Below are 18,840 nucleotides of genomic sequence, written 5' to 3'. Positions count from 1 at the left end.
GGTAGCTTGGTTGTCACATATAAGTGACATTTGTGTAACCTCCCCAAACTTGAAGCAACCGTTTTAGCCATATAAGCTCTTGACTAGTTATGGCCATAGCCCGATACTCTGCCTCTGCACTGGATCTTGCTACAACATTCTGCTTTTTGCTTTTCCAAGAAACAAGGTTACCTACGACAAATATACAAAATCCAGAAATGGATCTTCTATTAGTGGGAGATCCTGCCCAATCTGCATCAAAGTACCCTATGACTCGAGTATGTCCTTTGTCTGCATACAAAAGACCCTTTCTTGGTGCGTCTCTGATATATCGAATAATGCGAGTCACATCATCCCAATATTCTTTGCATGGAGAGTTGAGAAACTGATTTACTACACTTACCGCAAATGAGATATTCGGACGAGTAACAGTAAGGTAGCCTAGTTTCCCTACTAATCGCCTGTACCGTTCATGATCTGGAAGCGGCTGATCCATAGGGCTGTCGACTGTCTTTGAGTTTAACATTCCTGTTTCTTCTAAAATATCCATTGCATACTTCCTTTGGGATATGACGATTCCTTGTTTACACTGTGCTACTTCTATCCCCAAGAAATATTTGTGTTTGCTGAGGTCCTTTGTCTGGAAATATTTAAAAAGATGTTATTTCACCTGTAAAATTCCAAGATGATCACTACATGTGATGACAATATCATCAACATAAATCACTACGTAGATCCAACTAGTAGATGAGTGGCGATAAAAGACAGAATGGTTAGCCTCGCTCCGAGTCATGCCAAACTGTTAAATTACAGTACTAAATGTACCGAACCATTCTCTGGGTGATTGCTTGAAGCTATATAAAGATTTCCGCATGCGACATACATGACCAGAAGACTCCCCCTGAGCAACAAAACACGGAGGTTACTCCATATAGACTTCCTTGAGCAGATCACCATGTAAGAATGCATTTTTGATGTCCAACTGATAAAGAGGCCAATGACGAATTGATAGGAATAGGCGTACAGAAGACATCTTGGCAACATGAGAAAAAGTATTTCTATAATCCAATCCGAAGATCTGAGTATAGCCTTTAGCAACGAGACACGCCTTAAGTTTGTCAACTATACCGTCTAGACCAACCGTATACACCCATTGACAATCAACAACTGACTTTCCAGGTGGTAGAGGAATGAGATCCCAAGTCCCACTACTCTGTAAAATATAAATTTCATCGAGCATAGCCTGTTTCCATCCTGGATGGGCAAAGACATCACCTGCAGTCTTAGGAAAAGAAACAGACGATAAGGAAGAAAGACAAGAATAATAGGAAGGAGAAAGACGCTGATAACTCAAAGAAACATAGTGAGGAGAAGAATTACGAGTGGAACGCATACCCTTTCGATGTATAATAGGAATATCAGAGTCAGGAGATGGGATCCCGGAGGAAACGACGAAGGACTTGGCTCCAAAGATGTGTCCACAGCAGTGTTAGGGTCGGTCGGTGACAAAGCAGGACGAGGACGACGCTGATAAACCTGCAAAGGAGGAGACGAGGCTGGGGATGATAAAGGCGCCTTCGGAGGACCAAGGATAGTCACTAGTGCAAGTGGAGAGGGAGAAATTTCGGATTGGTAAGCGGGAGGCCCAAAAAATGAAACCGAATCAAAGAATATGACATCAGCAGAGATGAAGTATCGACGAAGAGTAGGGGAATAACACTTATACCCTTTTTGAGACCGTGGGTACCCAAGGAAAACGCACTTATGAGACCGAGGAGAGAGTTTATCAATGCTAGGATCAAGATCATGAGCAAAACATATAGAACCAAAGACCCGAGGTGGTAAAGGATAAAGAGGATATGATGAGGTATTTTACCTTGGAGAGTGGAGGAAGGCATACGATTGATGAGATAGCACGCAGTAAGTACGACATCACCCCAAAACTGATAAGGAACATAAGAATGGAGAAGAAGAGTCCGAGTGGTCTCAAGGAGATGACGATTCTTGCGTTCTGTAACCCCATTCTATTGAGGGGTATAAGGGCAAGACGTGCGATGCAGTACACCATGAGATGCCAAGAAGGAACGAAACTGAGTAGAAAGATACTCGCATGCATTATCACTTGGCAAAGTTCGAAGAGAAATACCAAACTGAGTTTTGATTTCATGAAAAAAAGATTGAAAAATAGAAAATAATTCTGAACGTTCCTTCATTAGATACAACCATGTACAACGGGAAAAATCGTTTATAAAAGTAACAAAATATTGTGATCCCAATGTAGAAGAAACACGACTCGGACTCCAAACATCAAAATGAACCAAAGCAAAGGGGGACGTAGCCCGACTCACAGTGCGAGGAGAAAAAGAACTACGAACATGCTTACCTAACTGACACGACTCACAATACAAAGACTCTAAGTGGGAAAGATTAGGATGTAATTGTTTCAACTTATCAAGACCTGGATGTTTTAACTTAGCATGAATAAGAAGTGGAGATGCCGCCGCCGAACCAACAAGAGAGGGTTGTTGCAGCCGATAAAGTCCATGAGTCTCACATCCGATGCCAATCATCCTCCCCATACTTCGGTACTGTAAGGAAACACACCTTTTAGTAAAAGAAATAACACAATCAAGAGACCGAGGAGGTCGACCATGTAGACTCCAACACCTATCAATCGTGTGTCCTGGTCGGTGGCAGTGATCACACCGAGGACGTCCTTTGCCGCCCTTACGAGTTAGAGGTCTGTTGTTGTTTCGAGAGATCAAAGTTGACGAGTCACTAGGAACTGAAGGAGGTAACGTCAGGACTTTGGCAGTGGCACGGAGGAGAGTCGCCCAGGTACTGTTTATGGTAGCTTATGTGGGGCTGCCCAGGATTTGATCACGAACATGAGAATAATCTGAGCGCAGACCATATAAAGCCAGAGACATAAAAAACTTCTTCCGATTTTCAAGCTCCGCAACAGGAGTGGCCGCAGGTGGAAATAGTTCATTAAAGTTACAAAGAAGTCTAGAGACGAAACCTAGATAAGTTGACATTGAATCCTTAATTTGATGGGCACTGAGGATGGTCATAAGATCTTCACAAACTTGATAGAGTCGCCGAGAGGTCTTTGTAAAGAGTTGTTGAGCGTGTGTCCAAACATCTTTATAGGTTTTGTGAGTACGGAAGACATTCCTAAGAGATGGATGGATGGTGGCTCGGATAATGCAACACAACTGGGCGTCAACCATTCACCATAGAGGACAATCGGCGATTTGGACATCCTCTTCAGTTTAAGAGAGATGTGTCTCATAATCCTTTCCAACAAGCCAAAGCTCAATGTAAGAGGACCAAGAGGAGTAGTTCTTACCATCCAACTGCTCGGAGGAGAGTGGTGCAGTGATGTGATTGGTAAAGATTGAGGTATCTGGCTTTGGGATGTCGGATGTAGCCATTGATTAGTTTGAAAAGAACTGTGAAGAACGTCGAAAAAGAAGATGAAGAGGCAGCCGACTGCCCCTTCTCTGGTGAAAACTCCCTGCTTCCACAACCATGTCGGTAGAAAGTCCACAACAGCCTCAGTGATGCACTCAGAGAAGAGCTTGCTGGAGATGAAAATGAAACGGTCGACTGGAATTGAGAAGAAGATGCTCACTGCTTTGTTGACCTTCTCCTCTGTTGAACACCTTGCGTTAGCAACCACGTCGGCAAGGAAATCTTCGGATGTAGGGACGGAGAGGAAGAAAGAATAGCCAGAGAAGAGGGAAGAACAGCCGGATTCCTCTGTTAGAAACTACGTCTGCGGGAAGCCTTCAGAGAGCAGAACTATTGCGACAACGAAACCCTAGATTAAAGTCGGCACTCTTCAACAAGGATCGAGAGATGAGGGAAATCCACCGTGCCAGAGCAGAACTACTTCGCCGGAAGGGAACATTGAGGAGACATTGTCGCCTTAGTTAGAAGAACCCTAAGATGAGGTCATCACCTTCCCCAGACCCGTCGGAGATGTCGTGAAGAACAGAGGAGCCCGAGGCGGGATAGCTTTGTTGGCCGTTAGGGATGGGAGTTAGCCTGCGGATCGCGCACTTGCTGGTCACGTCGAGGATGATCGCGCGATCGATGGCGAATACGAAGAGGGTGCTGTCAGGGAAGAGGTGGAGAAGAGAAAACGCAAGAGAGTGACGACGTAGGAAATTAGGGTTCTCTTTTGGCCTGACTCTGATACCATGTTAAGAGAAAATCGTGTATTAGATACTACGAAGTTATTGACTTATATAGAGAATAATATACAACATAATTACAATAATACCCCTTGTTATTATGTTACAATATTCTAACAGTAGGAGATGGAGCTCAATACGTAAAAGGATCTATATAGCCGACCCCACCTAGTGGGATAATGCTTGGTTGTTGTTGTTGCTTGAATGAGTGATCATTTGGTAAAAATTTATGATGATTATCAAGCCAGGATATCTTTCCACTGCAAGGCAATAAAATACATCAGACTCTTTTATGCAATGTGGTATACTAACTTACCAGCCATGTTCCATCTTGACAATATTGAGTATGCTCAAAAATCACTAATCGTTTATAACAAAGCAACATACATTGTAAAATTTGATTTACTTAGAATGTCATAAGTCTTCGACCCTATATTTCATAAATGATTTAGCTCTGCAATCAAAAGTTGTAAAAAAATATCTATTTGTCCTTTTGGATTCTGAAGACTTGAGATAAGCGCAGTAAGAAATATGAAAATCTTTCACGAGGTAAGTTATATGGTGTTAATAAAACTGGCCAGGATGAATATTGCTCGTCATAGCTTCCAAATGACTGAAATCCATATGCGGAAAGTCCAAGTTTTACATTATATGGTTTCATTACAAAGGAGGAAAATGTTGTATCAAGATGTTTTTATGCAGGGAGTCACAAGGATGACACATTATATCTCCTTCGTGTACATGATTTTGATACCACTTCATGTAGCTTGCTATTGCGACAGATGCATATAAGTGTTGAAGCCTAGCAGTTAACGGGAAGTAATATATGACTTTCAAGAGAATATTTTTATTCTTCTAAGGCATGTGACTACTCTGTTAACGAGGGTGATTACATATTCTGCATTCCATAAGTTCGCTATCTTCATTCCAAAAGATCATGCAGTTATTGATACAACAATAAATCTTCTCTACCAGTACACCCTAATCTCTAATCAATTTCTTTATATTATAAAAGCTATTAGTCATGTAGTTATTAGTGGGGAGCAACTCTGACATCAAATGATACATGCCATCGTAATATCGTTTAAAGAAATGTTGTTCTGCCTTCATGTTCAATAATCAACTGCTAGTTGAGAATGACTGGAAGGAATGCTTTCCCATAATTTTTTTTCACTAGCTTTTAACATATGATATATTTTCTGAACTTCGGGCGTAGGTATTTTCTCTATATTTGATTGATCATATGCATTTATTGTGTTGTAAACTATTGATTGCATTGTATTCATATGCCTTCATGATTCCTATGGAGCAATCGGACAGGATGACGAAGCAACACAAGGTCTAATTTGGTCAAATATATACGACTCTTCATGACAGTATCAATTATAATAATTTGAAATAAACCTATACCTACATATATATATGTGTTTTCATTGTATTCTTATCACGGAAAACTATATTTCTACATTTGCGCTGGTTACATGGACAATTTAACTTGGTACTATTTAAGCATTCTAGATGAGACTCAATGAAGTTTACAAATTCTTCAACCTTAGTAAAAAATTCTTGATTGATAAAACCATTGCCTAACCTATTGTACATCCAAGTCTTGTTCATATACATTGTATCCTAATGAGAATAAAATTTCCAACATTGTTAATCATGTCAAATTAAGCATGATTATATTTAAATCATTTAGGTCCCATGAAACTAAGCATGCTTTTCTAAGGTAAATATCGGAAACCTTAGGGGGCGTTTGGTTTAGGGGAATAAGAGTGGGGAATGAGAATAAGAATTATTGATTGTCATTGTTAATGTTTGGATTATAGGAATAAGAATACAAATAAGGGAATGAATCCTTGAAATTTGGTAATAACTCATTCTCATGTACCTCTCCTTCAATGAACCATTACCCTATTTTCATCAATCAAAATATTCTCTTATTTCAAAAATACCCTTGACCTAAAACTAAAATTTTCTCCCTTAATATCAAATATCAAAATATATTTATTTATTTTTTCTTTCATATCATTTCTCTCTCCTTGTTCTTTCTCATCATATTTTCTCTCTCATCATTTTATCACACACTCTCTCCTTAATCTCTCCTATCACACTCTCTTTCCTCTTTTTTTTTTTCTCATTACACTTTCTCTCTCATCATACTTTCTCTCTCCTCAATCTCTTCCATCGCACTCTCTTCCTTCTTTTTTTCTCATCATACTTTCTCTCTCCTCAATCTCTCCCATTACACTCTTTTTTTTTTTTTTTTTCTCATCCCACTTTCGCTTTCCTCAATCTCTCTTGTCACACTCCCTTCTATTTTTTTTCTCAATCTCTCCCATCACACTCACTGTTTTTTTTTCTCATCACACTTTCTCTCTCACCATACTTTCTCTCTCCTCAATCTCTCTCAGCACACACTCTCTCCTCATTTTTTCTCATTACATTTTCTCTCTCTTTATCCTCTCCTATTATACTTTCTCTCGCATCATATTTTCTCTCATCTTCTCTCATTATGCTCTCTCCTATCACACTATCTTTTCTTATTTTCTCTCATCACACTTTCTCTCTCTTCATTCTTTCTCATCACACTTTCTCTCTTATCATACTTTCTCTCTCATCATTCTCTTTCATCATATTTTTCTCTCACATTCATCTTTCTTTCACATCTAATTTTTTCTCTTATTTTCCTTTAAGGGTAGAAAAGGAAATTTTGATAGAAAATATGCAACTAACCAAACATTGTTTTTAAGAGTGATATCCATGCTTATACCCATTCCCATTCCACAATACAATGATTCCCATTCCGATTCCTATTCTTAGGAAAGAACCAAACGCCCTCTTAGTATCTTGTAAGAGGTTCTCTTATGATTGGATTAGAAGAACGAGCTTCTTTTTAGGTCTCATAAAATTAATTGCAATCGAATAGGAATCATTGTATCTCTAACTTAATCTAATTATCAAATATCATAATTAGTATGCATGACAATGGAAAACTATAATTGGACAATCAAAATAACATATATATGAGAACTTAGCGCATCAATATTGTTCTAAAAATTCAAACATACATGGAGCATACACATAATATCAGCAAAATAATACAGCGGGCTTGCCCTCGAAAACAAATCCAGTCTCGTGAGCATAACGTGAGGTCGAATTCAGCCTCATAAGCATACACGACCTGAGAGCACCAAAGCTTTACCTTGCGATGGAGAAGAGTAGATAGATTTTTTCTCGAAGGAGTGCTTGCGAATAGTGGAGATCTAGGGCATAATGATGACAGTGAGGAGTTGGAGTCCGGAGAGAAGGAGCTCTGGCACACAGACTCGCGGATGCCGGAGAGCACCAATGACTCAGAAACGATGGAGAGAGTGTTGAGGCCGGAGTGGGTAACTAAGCTGTTGGATGCCGCCATCGAGGACACGTAAAGGAACGCCGGAGAGGATAGGATGGAGATGCCGTGGACGGTTGTCAGAATCACCGGAGGGTGAGAGAGAGGAGATCGATCGTGTGAATTCGATATACGGGCGGAAAATCTTATTTTTTCTCGATTTTAGCGATAATATTTACTCTGTTGCTATAAGTGACAACTAACTTTTAATCCATTGCTATTAATGCTGGAATTTAATATTTTGCTATCAATGATCATATGATTTTTTTAAATTTTATTGTATAATTAGCGACGGATTAAATACTCTGTCACTAATACCGACGTCGAATAAGTTATATGTCGCTATTAGCGACAGAGTGAAATAAACCGTCGCTAAAATCGCCTCTAATCGTTGATTTTTTTAGTGTTAAATTTCATATATTTTGTCTTTACTCTATTAAGTCTAAAACTTTTCACTTCTAGTGTTTTCCGTCAAAATTCTAGTTTAGCATTTACTACTTCACATATCTCATCTACCAAAATAATATCATCTGTAAATAACATATACCACAGTACTGTGTTTTAAATGTGTTGTGAGTTCATCTATGATTAGCTTAAAAAGATAGGGAAGTTCATCTATGATTAGCGTAAAAAGATAGGGAAGCTGATTCTTGATGCAACCATATTTTTATTGAAAATGCTTTAGTTAATCCGCTTGAAGTCTTCACTTTGATCGTTACATTCTCATACATATCCTTAATTAGTTCAATATAAGTTACACTAATATTTCTCTTTTTTAAAATTCTCCACATAATTTTTTTTGGGACTTATCATAAGTTTTTTTTAAGTCAATGAATATCATGTGTAGATCTTGTCTTAAAATATATATAATTTCTATTGTCGATGAACCTAAATTGATTTTCGATCACTGTGGTCTCCTTAATCTTTTTTCTATTACTTTTTCCCGAAGTTTCATAGTATGATTCATTCGTTTAATATCTCTGTAGTTTACACAATTTTGTACGTTTCCCTTGTTCTTATATAAGGAAATTAGAATACTTATCCTCTATTAATTAGACATTTTTTTTATTTTCAATATCATGTTAAATAATTTGGTAAGTCATTCAATAGCTTGCACTTCCATACCTCGGAATATTATCTGGTTCATCAATGACTTTTCCATTTTGCATCTCATTTAAAACTTGTTTTACTTTTGAAGTTTGAATTTTACGATAAAAATTTAAATTTCTACATTCATTTGACCTGCTTAAGTCACTTAAATTTTTATTAAAAAGTTGAAGAAAATATCTTTTCGCTCTTTTATTTTTCTATCATTTACTAGTATCCTATTGCATTCATTTTTAATACATCTTGTCTTCCTCACTCTCATTTTAACTATTCTATAAATATTTTTTCCTCTTCTTTTGTATTCAATTTTCAATATAGTTATACGAAAGTTTCATTCTTTATTTCATTCACTCTTTCTTAGCCTTTCTATGGGTTATTGTATATTTTTTTGAATTTTCCTCGGTCTTACAAATATATAATTCCTTATAGATGGTTCATTTTTCCTTTATTTTCTTCTATGCTTTCTCATTCTACTACTAAAATTCCTTACTTAGTGGTGCATGCCCCTTTAACTCACCGAATATATTCTTAGCTACTATTTTTTGACTTTGATATTATCTTATCACATGTGTATTACAGTTACAGTATATTTCACTTGTTGTTTGTACTTCTACCTTCTCCTTAAATATATTTTATGTCCCATCCTTTAACTTCCACCGCTTAATTCTAGGAATCATGTATGTTTTTCTTTTATTAATACTATAATTGAGGAGTATATCCAACGATATTAACCTATGTTGAGTAGTTTAGCTTTCTCTAGGGATGATCTTGCCATCTTTATAAATCTTTCTATCTCTTTTCTTAACCATAAGAAAGTCAATTTGCGATTTATTATTTTTACCTTTAACTTATCAAGTGTTCTCTCTCTCTTCTTTTTAAATATTAGCAATATAAGGTCATATGCTATCGCAAAATTCAATATAGTTTTCCTTTCTTTATTTCTTATTCTAAACCTATAATTATATGCATTTTCTCATATTCCTCGTTTTTCACTCCAACATGGTCATTTAGATCGTCTCCTATTAAAATTATTTTATTTGATGAAATGTTTGTAATACTTCATCTAGGTTGTCTCATAATCTTGATTTGATATCTTCATCTAATCCTACTTGAGATGCATATATGCTAATTACGTTCATAGTTTCTGTCGTTACTACTATCTTGAGTGCTATAATTCTTCTCCCTTTTTAACTACTCATGTAACTTTATTTTTGAATGAACTATCTAAAAAAAATATACACTACATTTCTTGTTTTACTCTTTCCTATGTACTATAATTTAAAATCTGAGTTCTTTATCATCTTTTTCTTCTCGCCCAGTGTCTCTTTTACACATAAAACACTAATTCGTCTCCTAATCATTGTATCTATTACCTCCATTGCTTTACGGGTTCCTATGTTCCATGTTCCAAATCTTAGACTATTAGTTTTCCTATAATTTTTGTTCTTATCCAACTTATAGTGTGAGAACTCTTGCTTATTTAATAGTACACCCAAGTTCTCATGGAGATGTAGCGGTCCTTGCCAATACACCCTGCAATGCGAACTCTTACCTATTTTACACTACACCCGAGACCTGGAGTTGTAGCGGTCCTTGCCGAGACATCCCTACAACACGTTCCTTCCGGGGAACAACCTAGCATTAGCACAATAATTTTGGATCCATTCATTAAACATTTGTCATAGTTTAATATTGGCTGACAACCTAATGTAACCCTCTTCCTTTATGTTAGATTGGGATCGGTTCGTGGTGGGCGGTGTATAAGATAATTTATAGTTGTTATATAATTAAAAATTTATTACATATCATTATTATATTACTGATAAATTATTATAGATTTTTTTGTTATATCTATTAATAGCAATTATTATTATTAATGTTATATAACTGTTATAATTGATAATTTATATCTGTTACACATTATTAATTATATAACAATTTATATAATATGAAATGTAAATATTGAATAACATTGTTTTATAATACATGATGTCATTTAATACTGTTAATATAACATATGTAAATCCTGATATGATATACATTAAAAATAATATACTGTTAATGTAACAGATATAAATACTGATATGATATATATTATAAATGTTACATATAACTGTTATAACTATAACATATAACTACTGTTGTAAATATAGTCTAGAATTGTTGTAAATACAACATATACCCTGTTGTAAATATAACATATACTTATGTAAGTATAACATATACGGTTGGTCCTAGTGCGGCCAACTAGAGGAGGATGAATAGTCAGAAATAAATGTTTGCGTACCAGTTGATTCACAGTTTCTTTTGATGCATGATGCATCCATGGTGTCGCTAATCACCATTGACTGTAATTGGTACTCCATGAACCCTAATTCATAGCTCTAATCCTCTTGTTCTCCACCATAGAAGGAATCAAATTTATTCCTTCTGGTGCAGTGCGTGTTGTCTGAGAACTTGTGTCTGGTCGATACCATGTGTACTGAAAGGACACAGAATTCATCCAGCACAACTCTGATGTATTGGCCATAATGAAGGCAAGGTGTGAGAGAGTGTTGCCTACCGCTGCTATATCCAGGATCCTTTCTTGTTCTGTGGTGTTGGATTTTGCATTTCAGTATTTTTGGAGTATTATCTATATATATATATTAGTTACTATATTATCTATATATATTAATTAATATATCTGTTAATTAACTAATCATCAATTTGCCTAATTATAATTTCCTAAAATAGATTTCTAGTTTGTATATAAATATGTCTCACTCTTCAATAAAGATAATTAATTCTTTTTATCTCAAATAACATGGAGAAAAGCTAGAGACGCCCTGTGGCTAAAATCTTCTTAGCCAAATTTTATGCAACACATTTCTGTCCCAGTTACTATAATAAATGTAAAACAAGCAATGTGGATTAATATGAGTTGAGTACTTGAATCAATTAAATTTTCTGATTTTTTGTTTGGAGTATATTTCTCTCTTTGGTACATGAAACTTTTTTGATATATTAATCTTTTGGCTGTTGGCTTCTTGTCGATAACTATCATTTCAGTTAATTTAATTCCGTCTTTTGTTGTCCTAGGATATTGATACCCTCTGCAAAGCACTACCAGCTCTTGAAATTCTCAACTTAACAAATAATCTCATGGATTGTAAAATTCCTTATATTCCTTCTCTTGGGGGCATCCGTGTACTGGTTCTTAGTAATTGTGGCATCACATGGAATCAGGTGACACTTAAAGATGTAGATGTAATTTTTTTTTTCTATCAAAACAGCTGACTATTAGTTTACTGCAATCAGGTTGAAGAACTCAAAGAATCACTTTCTGCTATCCAAGAATTACATTTGATGAAAAATAATATACAGATAATAGTGGTAAGAGTTACATTCTGATTTCTTCAAATCTATAATCTTGAACTTACGTTAGGAACATGGTTTAAAATTTTGAGCCGTATCGGAGTTTTGGTTTACGATTGAAACGATATGGTTTAATATCGTATTGTGCTGATACGATTTCGGTATTTTTTAAATATAAAATATATTAATTAAAAAATATTATTATTGTATTTGATTACAATAAATATTTACTATTTGGTTATACTAATGTTTTAAAAATTAGCATTGAGTAAAAATCAATTTAGAATTAATTAAAGTCTAAACATAATATTGGATTAATTTATTTTAATCAGATTAAAAATAAATTTTCTCCCCATGTATTTAATGTATTTAAGGAGGAAAGGAATAAAAAAATTAAAAAGAAAATTTTTCCATGTGTTTAAGGATAAAAAAAATAAAAATAAAAATATGGGGAGGAAGAAAAATTAATTAAGAAGGAAAAAATAACTATTAACAAAATAAAAAAATAATAGTTAACAAAATAAAAATTTTAAAAAATAACTCAGTGGTCTCGTTGTGTAGCCACGGGGCCTCACGTGGGGCCTTGGCATGACTGCGTAGCCTTGCGCGGGGCCTCGAGGGGGCGTGCCGGTTTTGGTGCCATGCTGGTCAGCAAATGGAACAATAAATTCCACCCTTGCCGCTTGGTACGACACGAGATTTTAAACTATGATTAATGAATGAAAAGAACTGGCCTTATATGCTTATTTTTATCTTGATTTGCCATTTATGCTACTTGTAAAGAGCATGTTGAAAGGGCTTCTCTGTTGGCTATCGATGGTACCTTTTCTTCACTGGTGTAAGTGGTGCTTATCCCATGTAATGTAGTCACTCTTGGTGATTCATTTATTTATTAAATTTTGGTAACAATAAATTTATTTCCATCAGTATTTAGTTATGGACCTAAATGAACATTTAGGGAGTGGTTTTTCAATATTTAGCATGGCCAATGATTAGTTCCTTTTTTGCTCTCAATGCCGAATTCTGTATCTTCTATAAGTGATTTTAAAAACAAAACAAAACGAAAAAAACCTAAGAACAAAGAAATATGATGCTATGTTATTTCATCAAACAGTGTGCTTCCAATGCTCGTGGTCAAGGATTTGATTCGTTGAGAGTTTTAAATTTGGAAGAGAATCATATTGAATCATGGGATGAAATATTGAAGCTTTCTTATTTAAGGAGGTAAGAATGCATGCTGCCATCTAACATGTCCATTATTGCTATTTCAAGAAGTTTGAGAACGTAAGCTTGTATTTTTCTCTAGCACTCATGTTTCCTAGTCCAAGATATTTAAGTTATGGTTGCAGTTTGGAACAGCTGCATTTGAACAGGAATAAACTGAGGCAAATATACTACCCTCTTGATCAACGAATGACAGGAAGTGATTTTTCTACAAAGGCTACAAATATTAGACCATTTGAATGTCTGCAGTGCCTACTTCTAGGTAACTTGCGATGCCTCTTTGATTTCATTGGTGGACTCTGGTTTTAACTTTTTTGTAATATCCTTTTGGACGTTGAACATAATTATTAGAGATTGATACATTCTTTGATACATTAGTTGATTTTCTCTAATGTGACTGACAACTAAAAAGATGTTTAGGATCCAATGAGATTGATAACGCGGCATCAATCGATTCCTTGAACCTGTTCCCTAGATTGATGGTGAGCTCATTTATCTTGGATAATTGTGCATGCACACCATTCTCTGATAATTCTCTTTGATAATTTCTCTCCTCCACTCATCCATTGCCTAAATAACAATAGCTCACGTCAAATGCTTGATATTGCTATATTATTTGCAAGGACCACAGCATGTGCCATTCATTATTCTTTCACACATGCATCAGCTGAATCTGAGTTGACTTACATTTTAGAGAAATTTGTATTTGGGATCACCATCTGCATATTTTTTCGTAACTTCATGTTTTGGCATTAATTGAAGGACATAAGGCTTTCAGACAATCCTATTGTTGATCCTTCCAAAGGAGGTGTTCCAAGATTTGTGTTGGTTGCGCGACTTGCAAAAGTTAAGTTCCTCAATGGGAGTGAGGTATGAATCTTCTCTATTAGTCAATTTGCCTATCTATTTTGGGGTTTTTAGAATAAATTTATATACTTTGTTTAATAGGTAAGTCAACGTGAGCGGAAAGAATCAGAAATTCGGTGAGTTGATTTATCAATTGAATAATGGTTAGACACTTTATCTTTACTGGTATTATGGTTAGATGGTTTACCTATGATGTTCTGCTGAAAGATTGTTGAGTATGGTTACTAGAAAAATTAGACAGTGATTCATGACATATCTAGTCATATGCTTAAATTTTAGATAGAATAAGTTATATCTTTAAAGACTATAAATACACAAATTAATCCTATTTCACAATGATAATGAGATGCCTCATTTTGATTCGATACTAATGCCAAGCTATCCCATCCCCCTTGAACTGCCCTCCCTAGCTTTTAAACGAAACCTCTCCCTTACTAATCCATAATTGCGTGAGCTCCATGCCTTCCTTGATAGTCCTCATCAATCACTAACCTCAATTCCAATTGTGGTATGGGAACCAATATCAAAATTAATGGTTTCAATTATTTCTCCTAGGCTCAACCACTATCTTTAGTTTGAAAGCCGTCTTCCATTCATCTCTGAGCCTTATGCGATTTGTTGATATCCACTTTTCAAATCAATTTTTGAAAAGATGCAAGAACCAGCTAATATATCCAGCATACCATCAAGACGGGGAATTGAGAATCAATATTTGATAGTGATTATATTGATCACACGATTGTCAATACACGTGCAACTACCATCTTTTTTAGTGTTAACAATGTAGGGACAACACATGAGTTTTGACTTTCCTGAATGAAATCCTTGGACAACAATTCATCCACTTGCCTCTTCAATTCCGCATGACTAGATTCATTTGATAGGTAGGTAGATTGGGTAGTTGTGAACGTGACACAAAATCAATAACATGTTGAATTTTACGTATTGATGGAAGCTCACTAGGTAATTCTTCTGGAGCCATATCAAAAAAGTCATTTAATAACATAGTGATTTCTAGAGGAAATGAGAAAGCTTCGGTAATGTCTTTAAATTCTTAGATTATAAGGGCATATATAGTAGAACCTTCTTTGGTATCCCGTCGAAAATTTTTCTTGGTTAGAATTTGAAGAGAATTTCCACTATTAGTAGCATTCTTTGCCTTCTCTTGCTCGTATTTCTTTCTTTTTTGCATTGGTTTCAATAATATTTTCTTGTTGTTGAACATGAAAGTGTATATCTTCTCCTTGCCATAATGATGCACATTTCGATAATATAGCCAAGGTCTCCTAAGAAGTATATGAGTTACTTTTATAGGAATAATGTTGTTCCAAATAGAGTCACCATAATTTTTACAAGCAAGAGAAATAGGGCAGCGTTGTGTTAGCAGAATAGATATGTTATCTATTCATTCGACCTTGTGTGGTTGGGGATGTGGCTGCGTAGGAAGCTTGAGGTGCTCTACCATAGATGCTGAGATAACATTCATACAACTTCCTCCATCAATGATAAGCTTATGTGCTTGTTCCCATAATGAATTAACATATGAAATAGATGTCCGTCGCCAATCTTCACCTTCGACTTTTTGGAGTAGCAAGAATACCCCTAACAATAGTTGCCAAAGAAGTGTCTTCATCTGCTTCCAAATCATCTTCAATGTAAACTCTATAATCTAAAGAATTTTCATCTCCTCCTATTTGATTTTCAACAGCATCTTGATGTTGTATCCTTATGTATAGATTTTTTTTAGGACAATTATAAGTTGACACTTGAAACATATGCTACCCTTGTTCTTTAACTCAGTTGGTTTCAAAGGTGGTTTAGAGTCACTTTGCTAGATTAAATGAGTTCAAATCCTACTCTTGCTTGCTAGTTGCTTTTATGATTTTTTGTATTTATCGCTGAAACTCCAAGTTTCTCACCAAATGAATAACTTAGATACTCCTCTGTAATCCAACGCCACTTGGAAAGCTTGTTCTAGGCTGTAAAGTGGATGTCTTAATAATTCTCTTTTGATTTTAGACCTTAATCCAACTTTAAACCTCGAAGGAGTTTGTCTAAGATCTTTAGCAATTTGGTTCCTTGTCTTTAACTCATCGAACTTATACATATACTCGACTATAGACAAATGATTTTACTATTTTAAATTAATAAGCTGATCACCTAATTTGTAGGTTGATACTTCTCTCATAGTTTATCTTTCATCTCCGGCCATGAGTTGATTGGTGGTTACCCTAATCTCCTTATGTCTGCTTCAACACCAGTTCTCTATATTTTTTGCTAAACCCACGAGCTTTATTCAAGCAAACCTTACTCTTCCATCATCTGACATGTCTTACCAATCAAAATATTCTTATATTGCCATAAGCCAATCAACAAATAAAATGGGGTTACCAATCAACAAATAAAGTGGGGTTCACTATCCCTTCTAAATTGGCACAACATTCTTTGTGATATCTCCTACAACATCTTGGTAATTTTTTTATATTTTGAGAAATCCTCTAGTTCACTCAGAAAAAAGTCTTTATTGTTGAGCCGTTAATCAAGTTGTTGTTTTCTTGAGATGTTTCTTCTCTCTCTCCGTGGACTTGATCACCTTTAGATTGAGAAATCATGGCTTCAACACCATTAGCTGAATTTACATGCCATCAAGTTATTCCATCATGCAAATAAGTATCACATCACGTTGACTATCAGTCAACTTTCCTCTAAAGCTCTTTTCGATTCTTGTAGACATCTTAACTTAGGCTCTGATACCAAATATGATATAGCACAAGAGGAGATTGTGTTGGGAGGTTTAGGGAGTAGAAATCTGGAATGAAGTGGTAAAGGGATTGTAGAAACTTAGGTACACATCTAAGGGTTCCTAGCCATCACACCATAGGAAGATTGTATCACACAATCTAAGAGAACTCTCAAAACTTAGATATCTATTTCATATCACAACATTACAACAATACACATTTATAATAGGACTCGCAAAGGACATAACGACATATACAAAACATAAATGCTAGTAGATAGACTTATCAAAAACACAAAGTACTCGTAAAGACATATAGGAAATATAAAAGACTTATAAAGATGCTATAATAATATTTGTTGGACATTTAATCTTGTCTTTTGACTTTTAACTTTTAACTTCTGACTTCAACCCTTTGAAATTCATGAACTTTATATCATTTCCTAAGTAGATCTATCATCTTCCAAGATATGCCAAATTATTGGACATTTAATTGTGCTTTTGATTTCAACCTTTTGGAATTCATGAACTTTATATCATTTCTCAAGTAGGTCTATGATCTTCCAAGATATGCCAAATTAATAGTCGAGCTTTCAAATATGCTTTAACTTCCCATGCTTGGAAAGTTGGTGCATCTTTATGAGTCTTTTATGTTTTCTATGTGTCTTTATGAGTCCTTTATGGTTTTGATGAGTCTATCTACTAGCATTTATGTTTCGTATGTGTCTTTATGAGTCCTTTATGAATTATAAATATGTGTACTGCTATAATGCTTTGATATGAAATAGATATCAAAGTTGTGAGAGTTCTCTTTGGTTGTGTGATACAATCTCCCTATGGTGTGATGCCTAGGAATCCTTAGGTGTGATACCTAAGTTTTTACAATCCCTTTACCACTTCATTCTAGATTTCTACTGCCCAAACCTCCCAACACTAAATGTCCTCTTGTGCTACATCAAAAGGCCTTTATTTTAATAAGAGTTTAATGAGATTATTGTGATATTCAATTAGTGTTACTTCTTTCCCAATTTAGTTGGTATAGAGTTTATTAAAATTTCCAGTTCTAGTGTAATAATTATCCTTTGATTAATAAAATTCTCTTTTAATTCTCTATGTGAGATTTCTCTCCTGTGGGAGAAGTTATCCCTTTTGCTTTCTTAATTTCATCGGTTTATGTGATTTGAGGTACAATTTTATGCTACATCAAATATGCTTGAAGAAATGTAGTTAAGCTTGTTGATACTATTGTCTGAAATCTCATATTATGCTAGGTGACACAGTCGAAGCGTATCATTTCGATAAATTATTGTACCTTGATATTACTTGGCACAATTAATTTATTCTATTATTATGTCAAACATGTACATGTCATACTAACATTCAACACCCTATGCTACAAGACACTCTAAGATGATTTAAAATTGTTTGATATATTTTTTAGCTTTTATCCATTCAAGACAATGCCAAAACTGTTCTATCCAAGATGGAAGTTAGATATATAATTTTTCGATTTTTATTCAGATATATAGTTGTTCTATTCTTATTCTTTTTTATCTCCTTCTCCAATTCTCCACCGACACTATTGATATGGTATTGAACAATATTATTCCCATCAGATATTTTGCATCTTGGTTGATACTTCAATAGATCATAATGCTAAATTGATATTAAAAGAAGGAATTATTATGTCCTAGGAAGATATTGTTGAGTTGGTAAGCTAAACTTGACACCCATATGCTGTCAATGTGATTGGTTAATTTCTTGGGGATCCATACGATGTAATTAGGAGGTGGCTTTGATGTCATATCATTAGGAGGTAGCTTTGTTGATCCTATGGTATATCAAAAGTGTTCATTGGCAAGGTCTCAGATATGGCCATCTCCCATCTCTAAGTGTAGGGCGTAGGGTATACAAATGCAGATTGAGTAAATTCTTAGACAAGCTACATCAAGCTATTCTATCTCTAGAGA

General features: G+C 35.1%; 1 protein-coding gene across 1 annotated transcript in view; it reads left to right on the top strand.

The window, feature by feature from the left end:
• LOC121984356 (tubulin-folding cofactor E-like) overlaps positions 1-18,840 on the top strand; it is an 81,160-nt gene that overhangs the window by 18,739 nt on the left and 43,581 nt on the right. The window contains exons 4-10 of the mRNA XM_042537247.1: positions 11,764-11,910; positions 11,983-12,057; positions 13,154-13,263; positions 13,389-13,525; positions 13,684-13,745; positions 14,026-14,133; positions 14,212-14,246. Coding sequence (XP_042393181.1) covers positions 11,764-11,910; positions 11,983-12,057; positions 13,154-13,263; positions 13,389-13,525; positions 13,684-13,745; positions 14,026-14,133; positions 14,212-14,246 — 674 coding nt within the window. The remainder of the gene's footprint in view (positions 1-11,763; positions 11,911-11,982; positions 12,058-13,153; positions 13,264-13,388; positions 13,526-13,683; positions 13,746-14,025; positions 14,134-14,211; positions 14,247-18,840) is intronic.

This window comes from Zingiber officinale, chromosome 5B (assembly GCF_018446385.1).
Source record: "Zingiber officinale cultivar Zhangliang chromosome 5B, Zo_v1.1, whole genome shotgun sequence".
NCBI lineage: Eukaryota > Viridiplantae > Streptophyta > Magnoliopsida > Zingiberales > Zingiberaceae > Zingiber > Zingiber officinale.
Note: the sequence above shows the minus strand (reverse complement) of the source record. Positions and strands in the feature narration are given on the sequence as shown.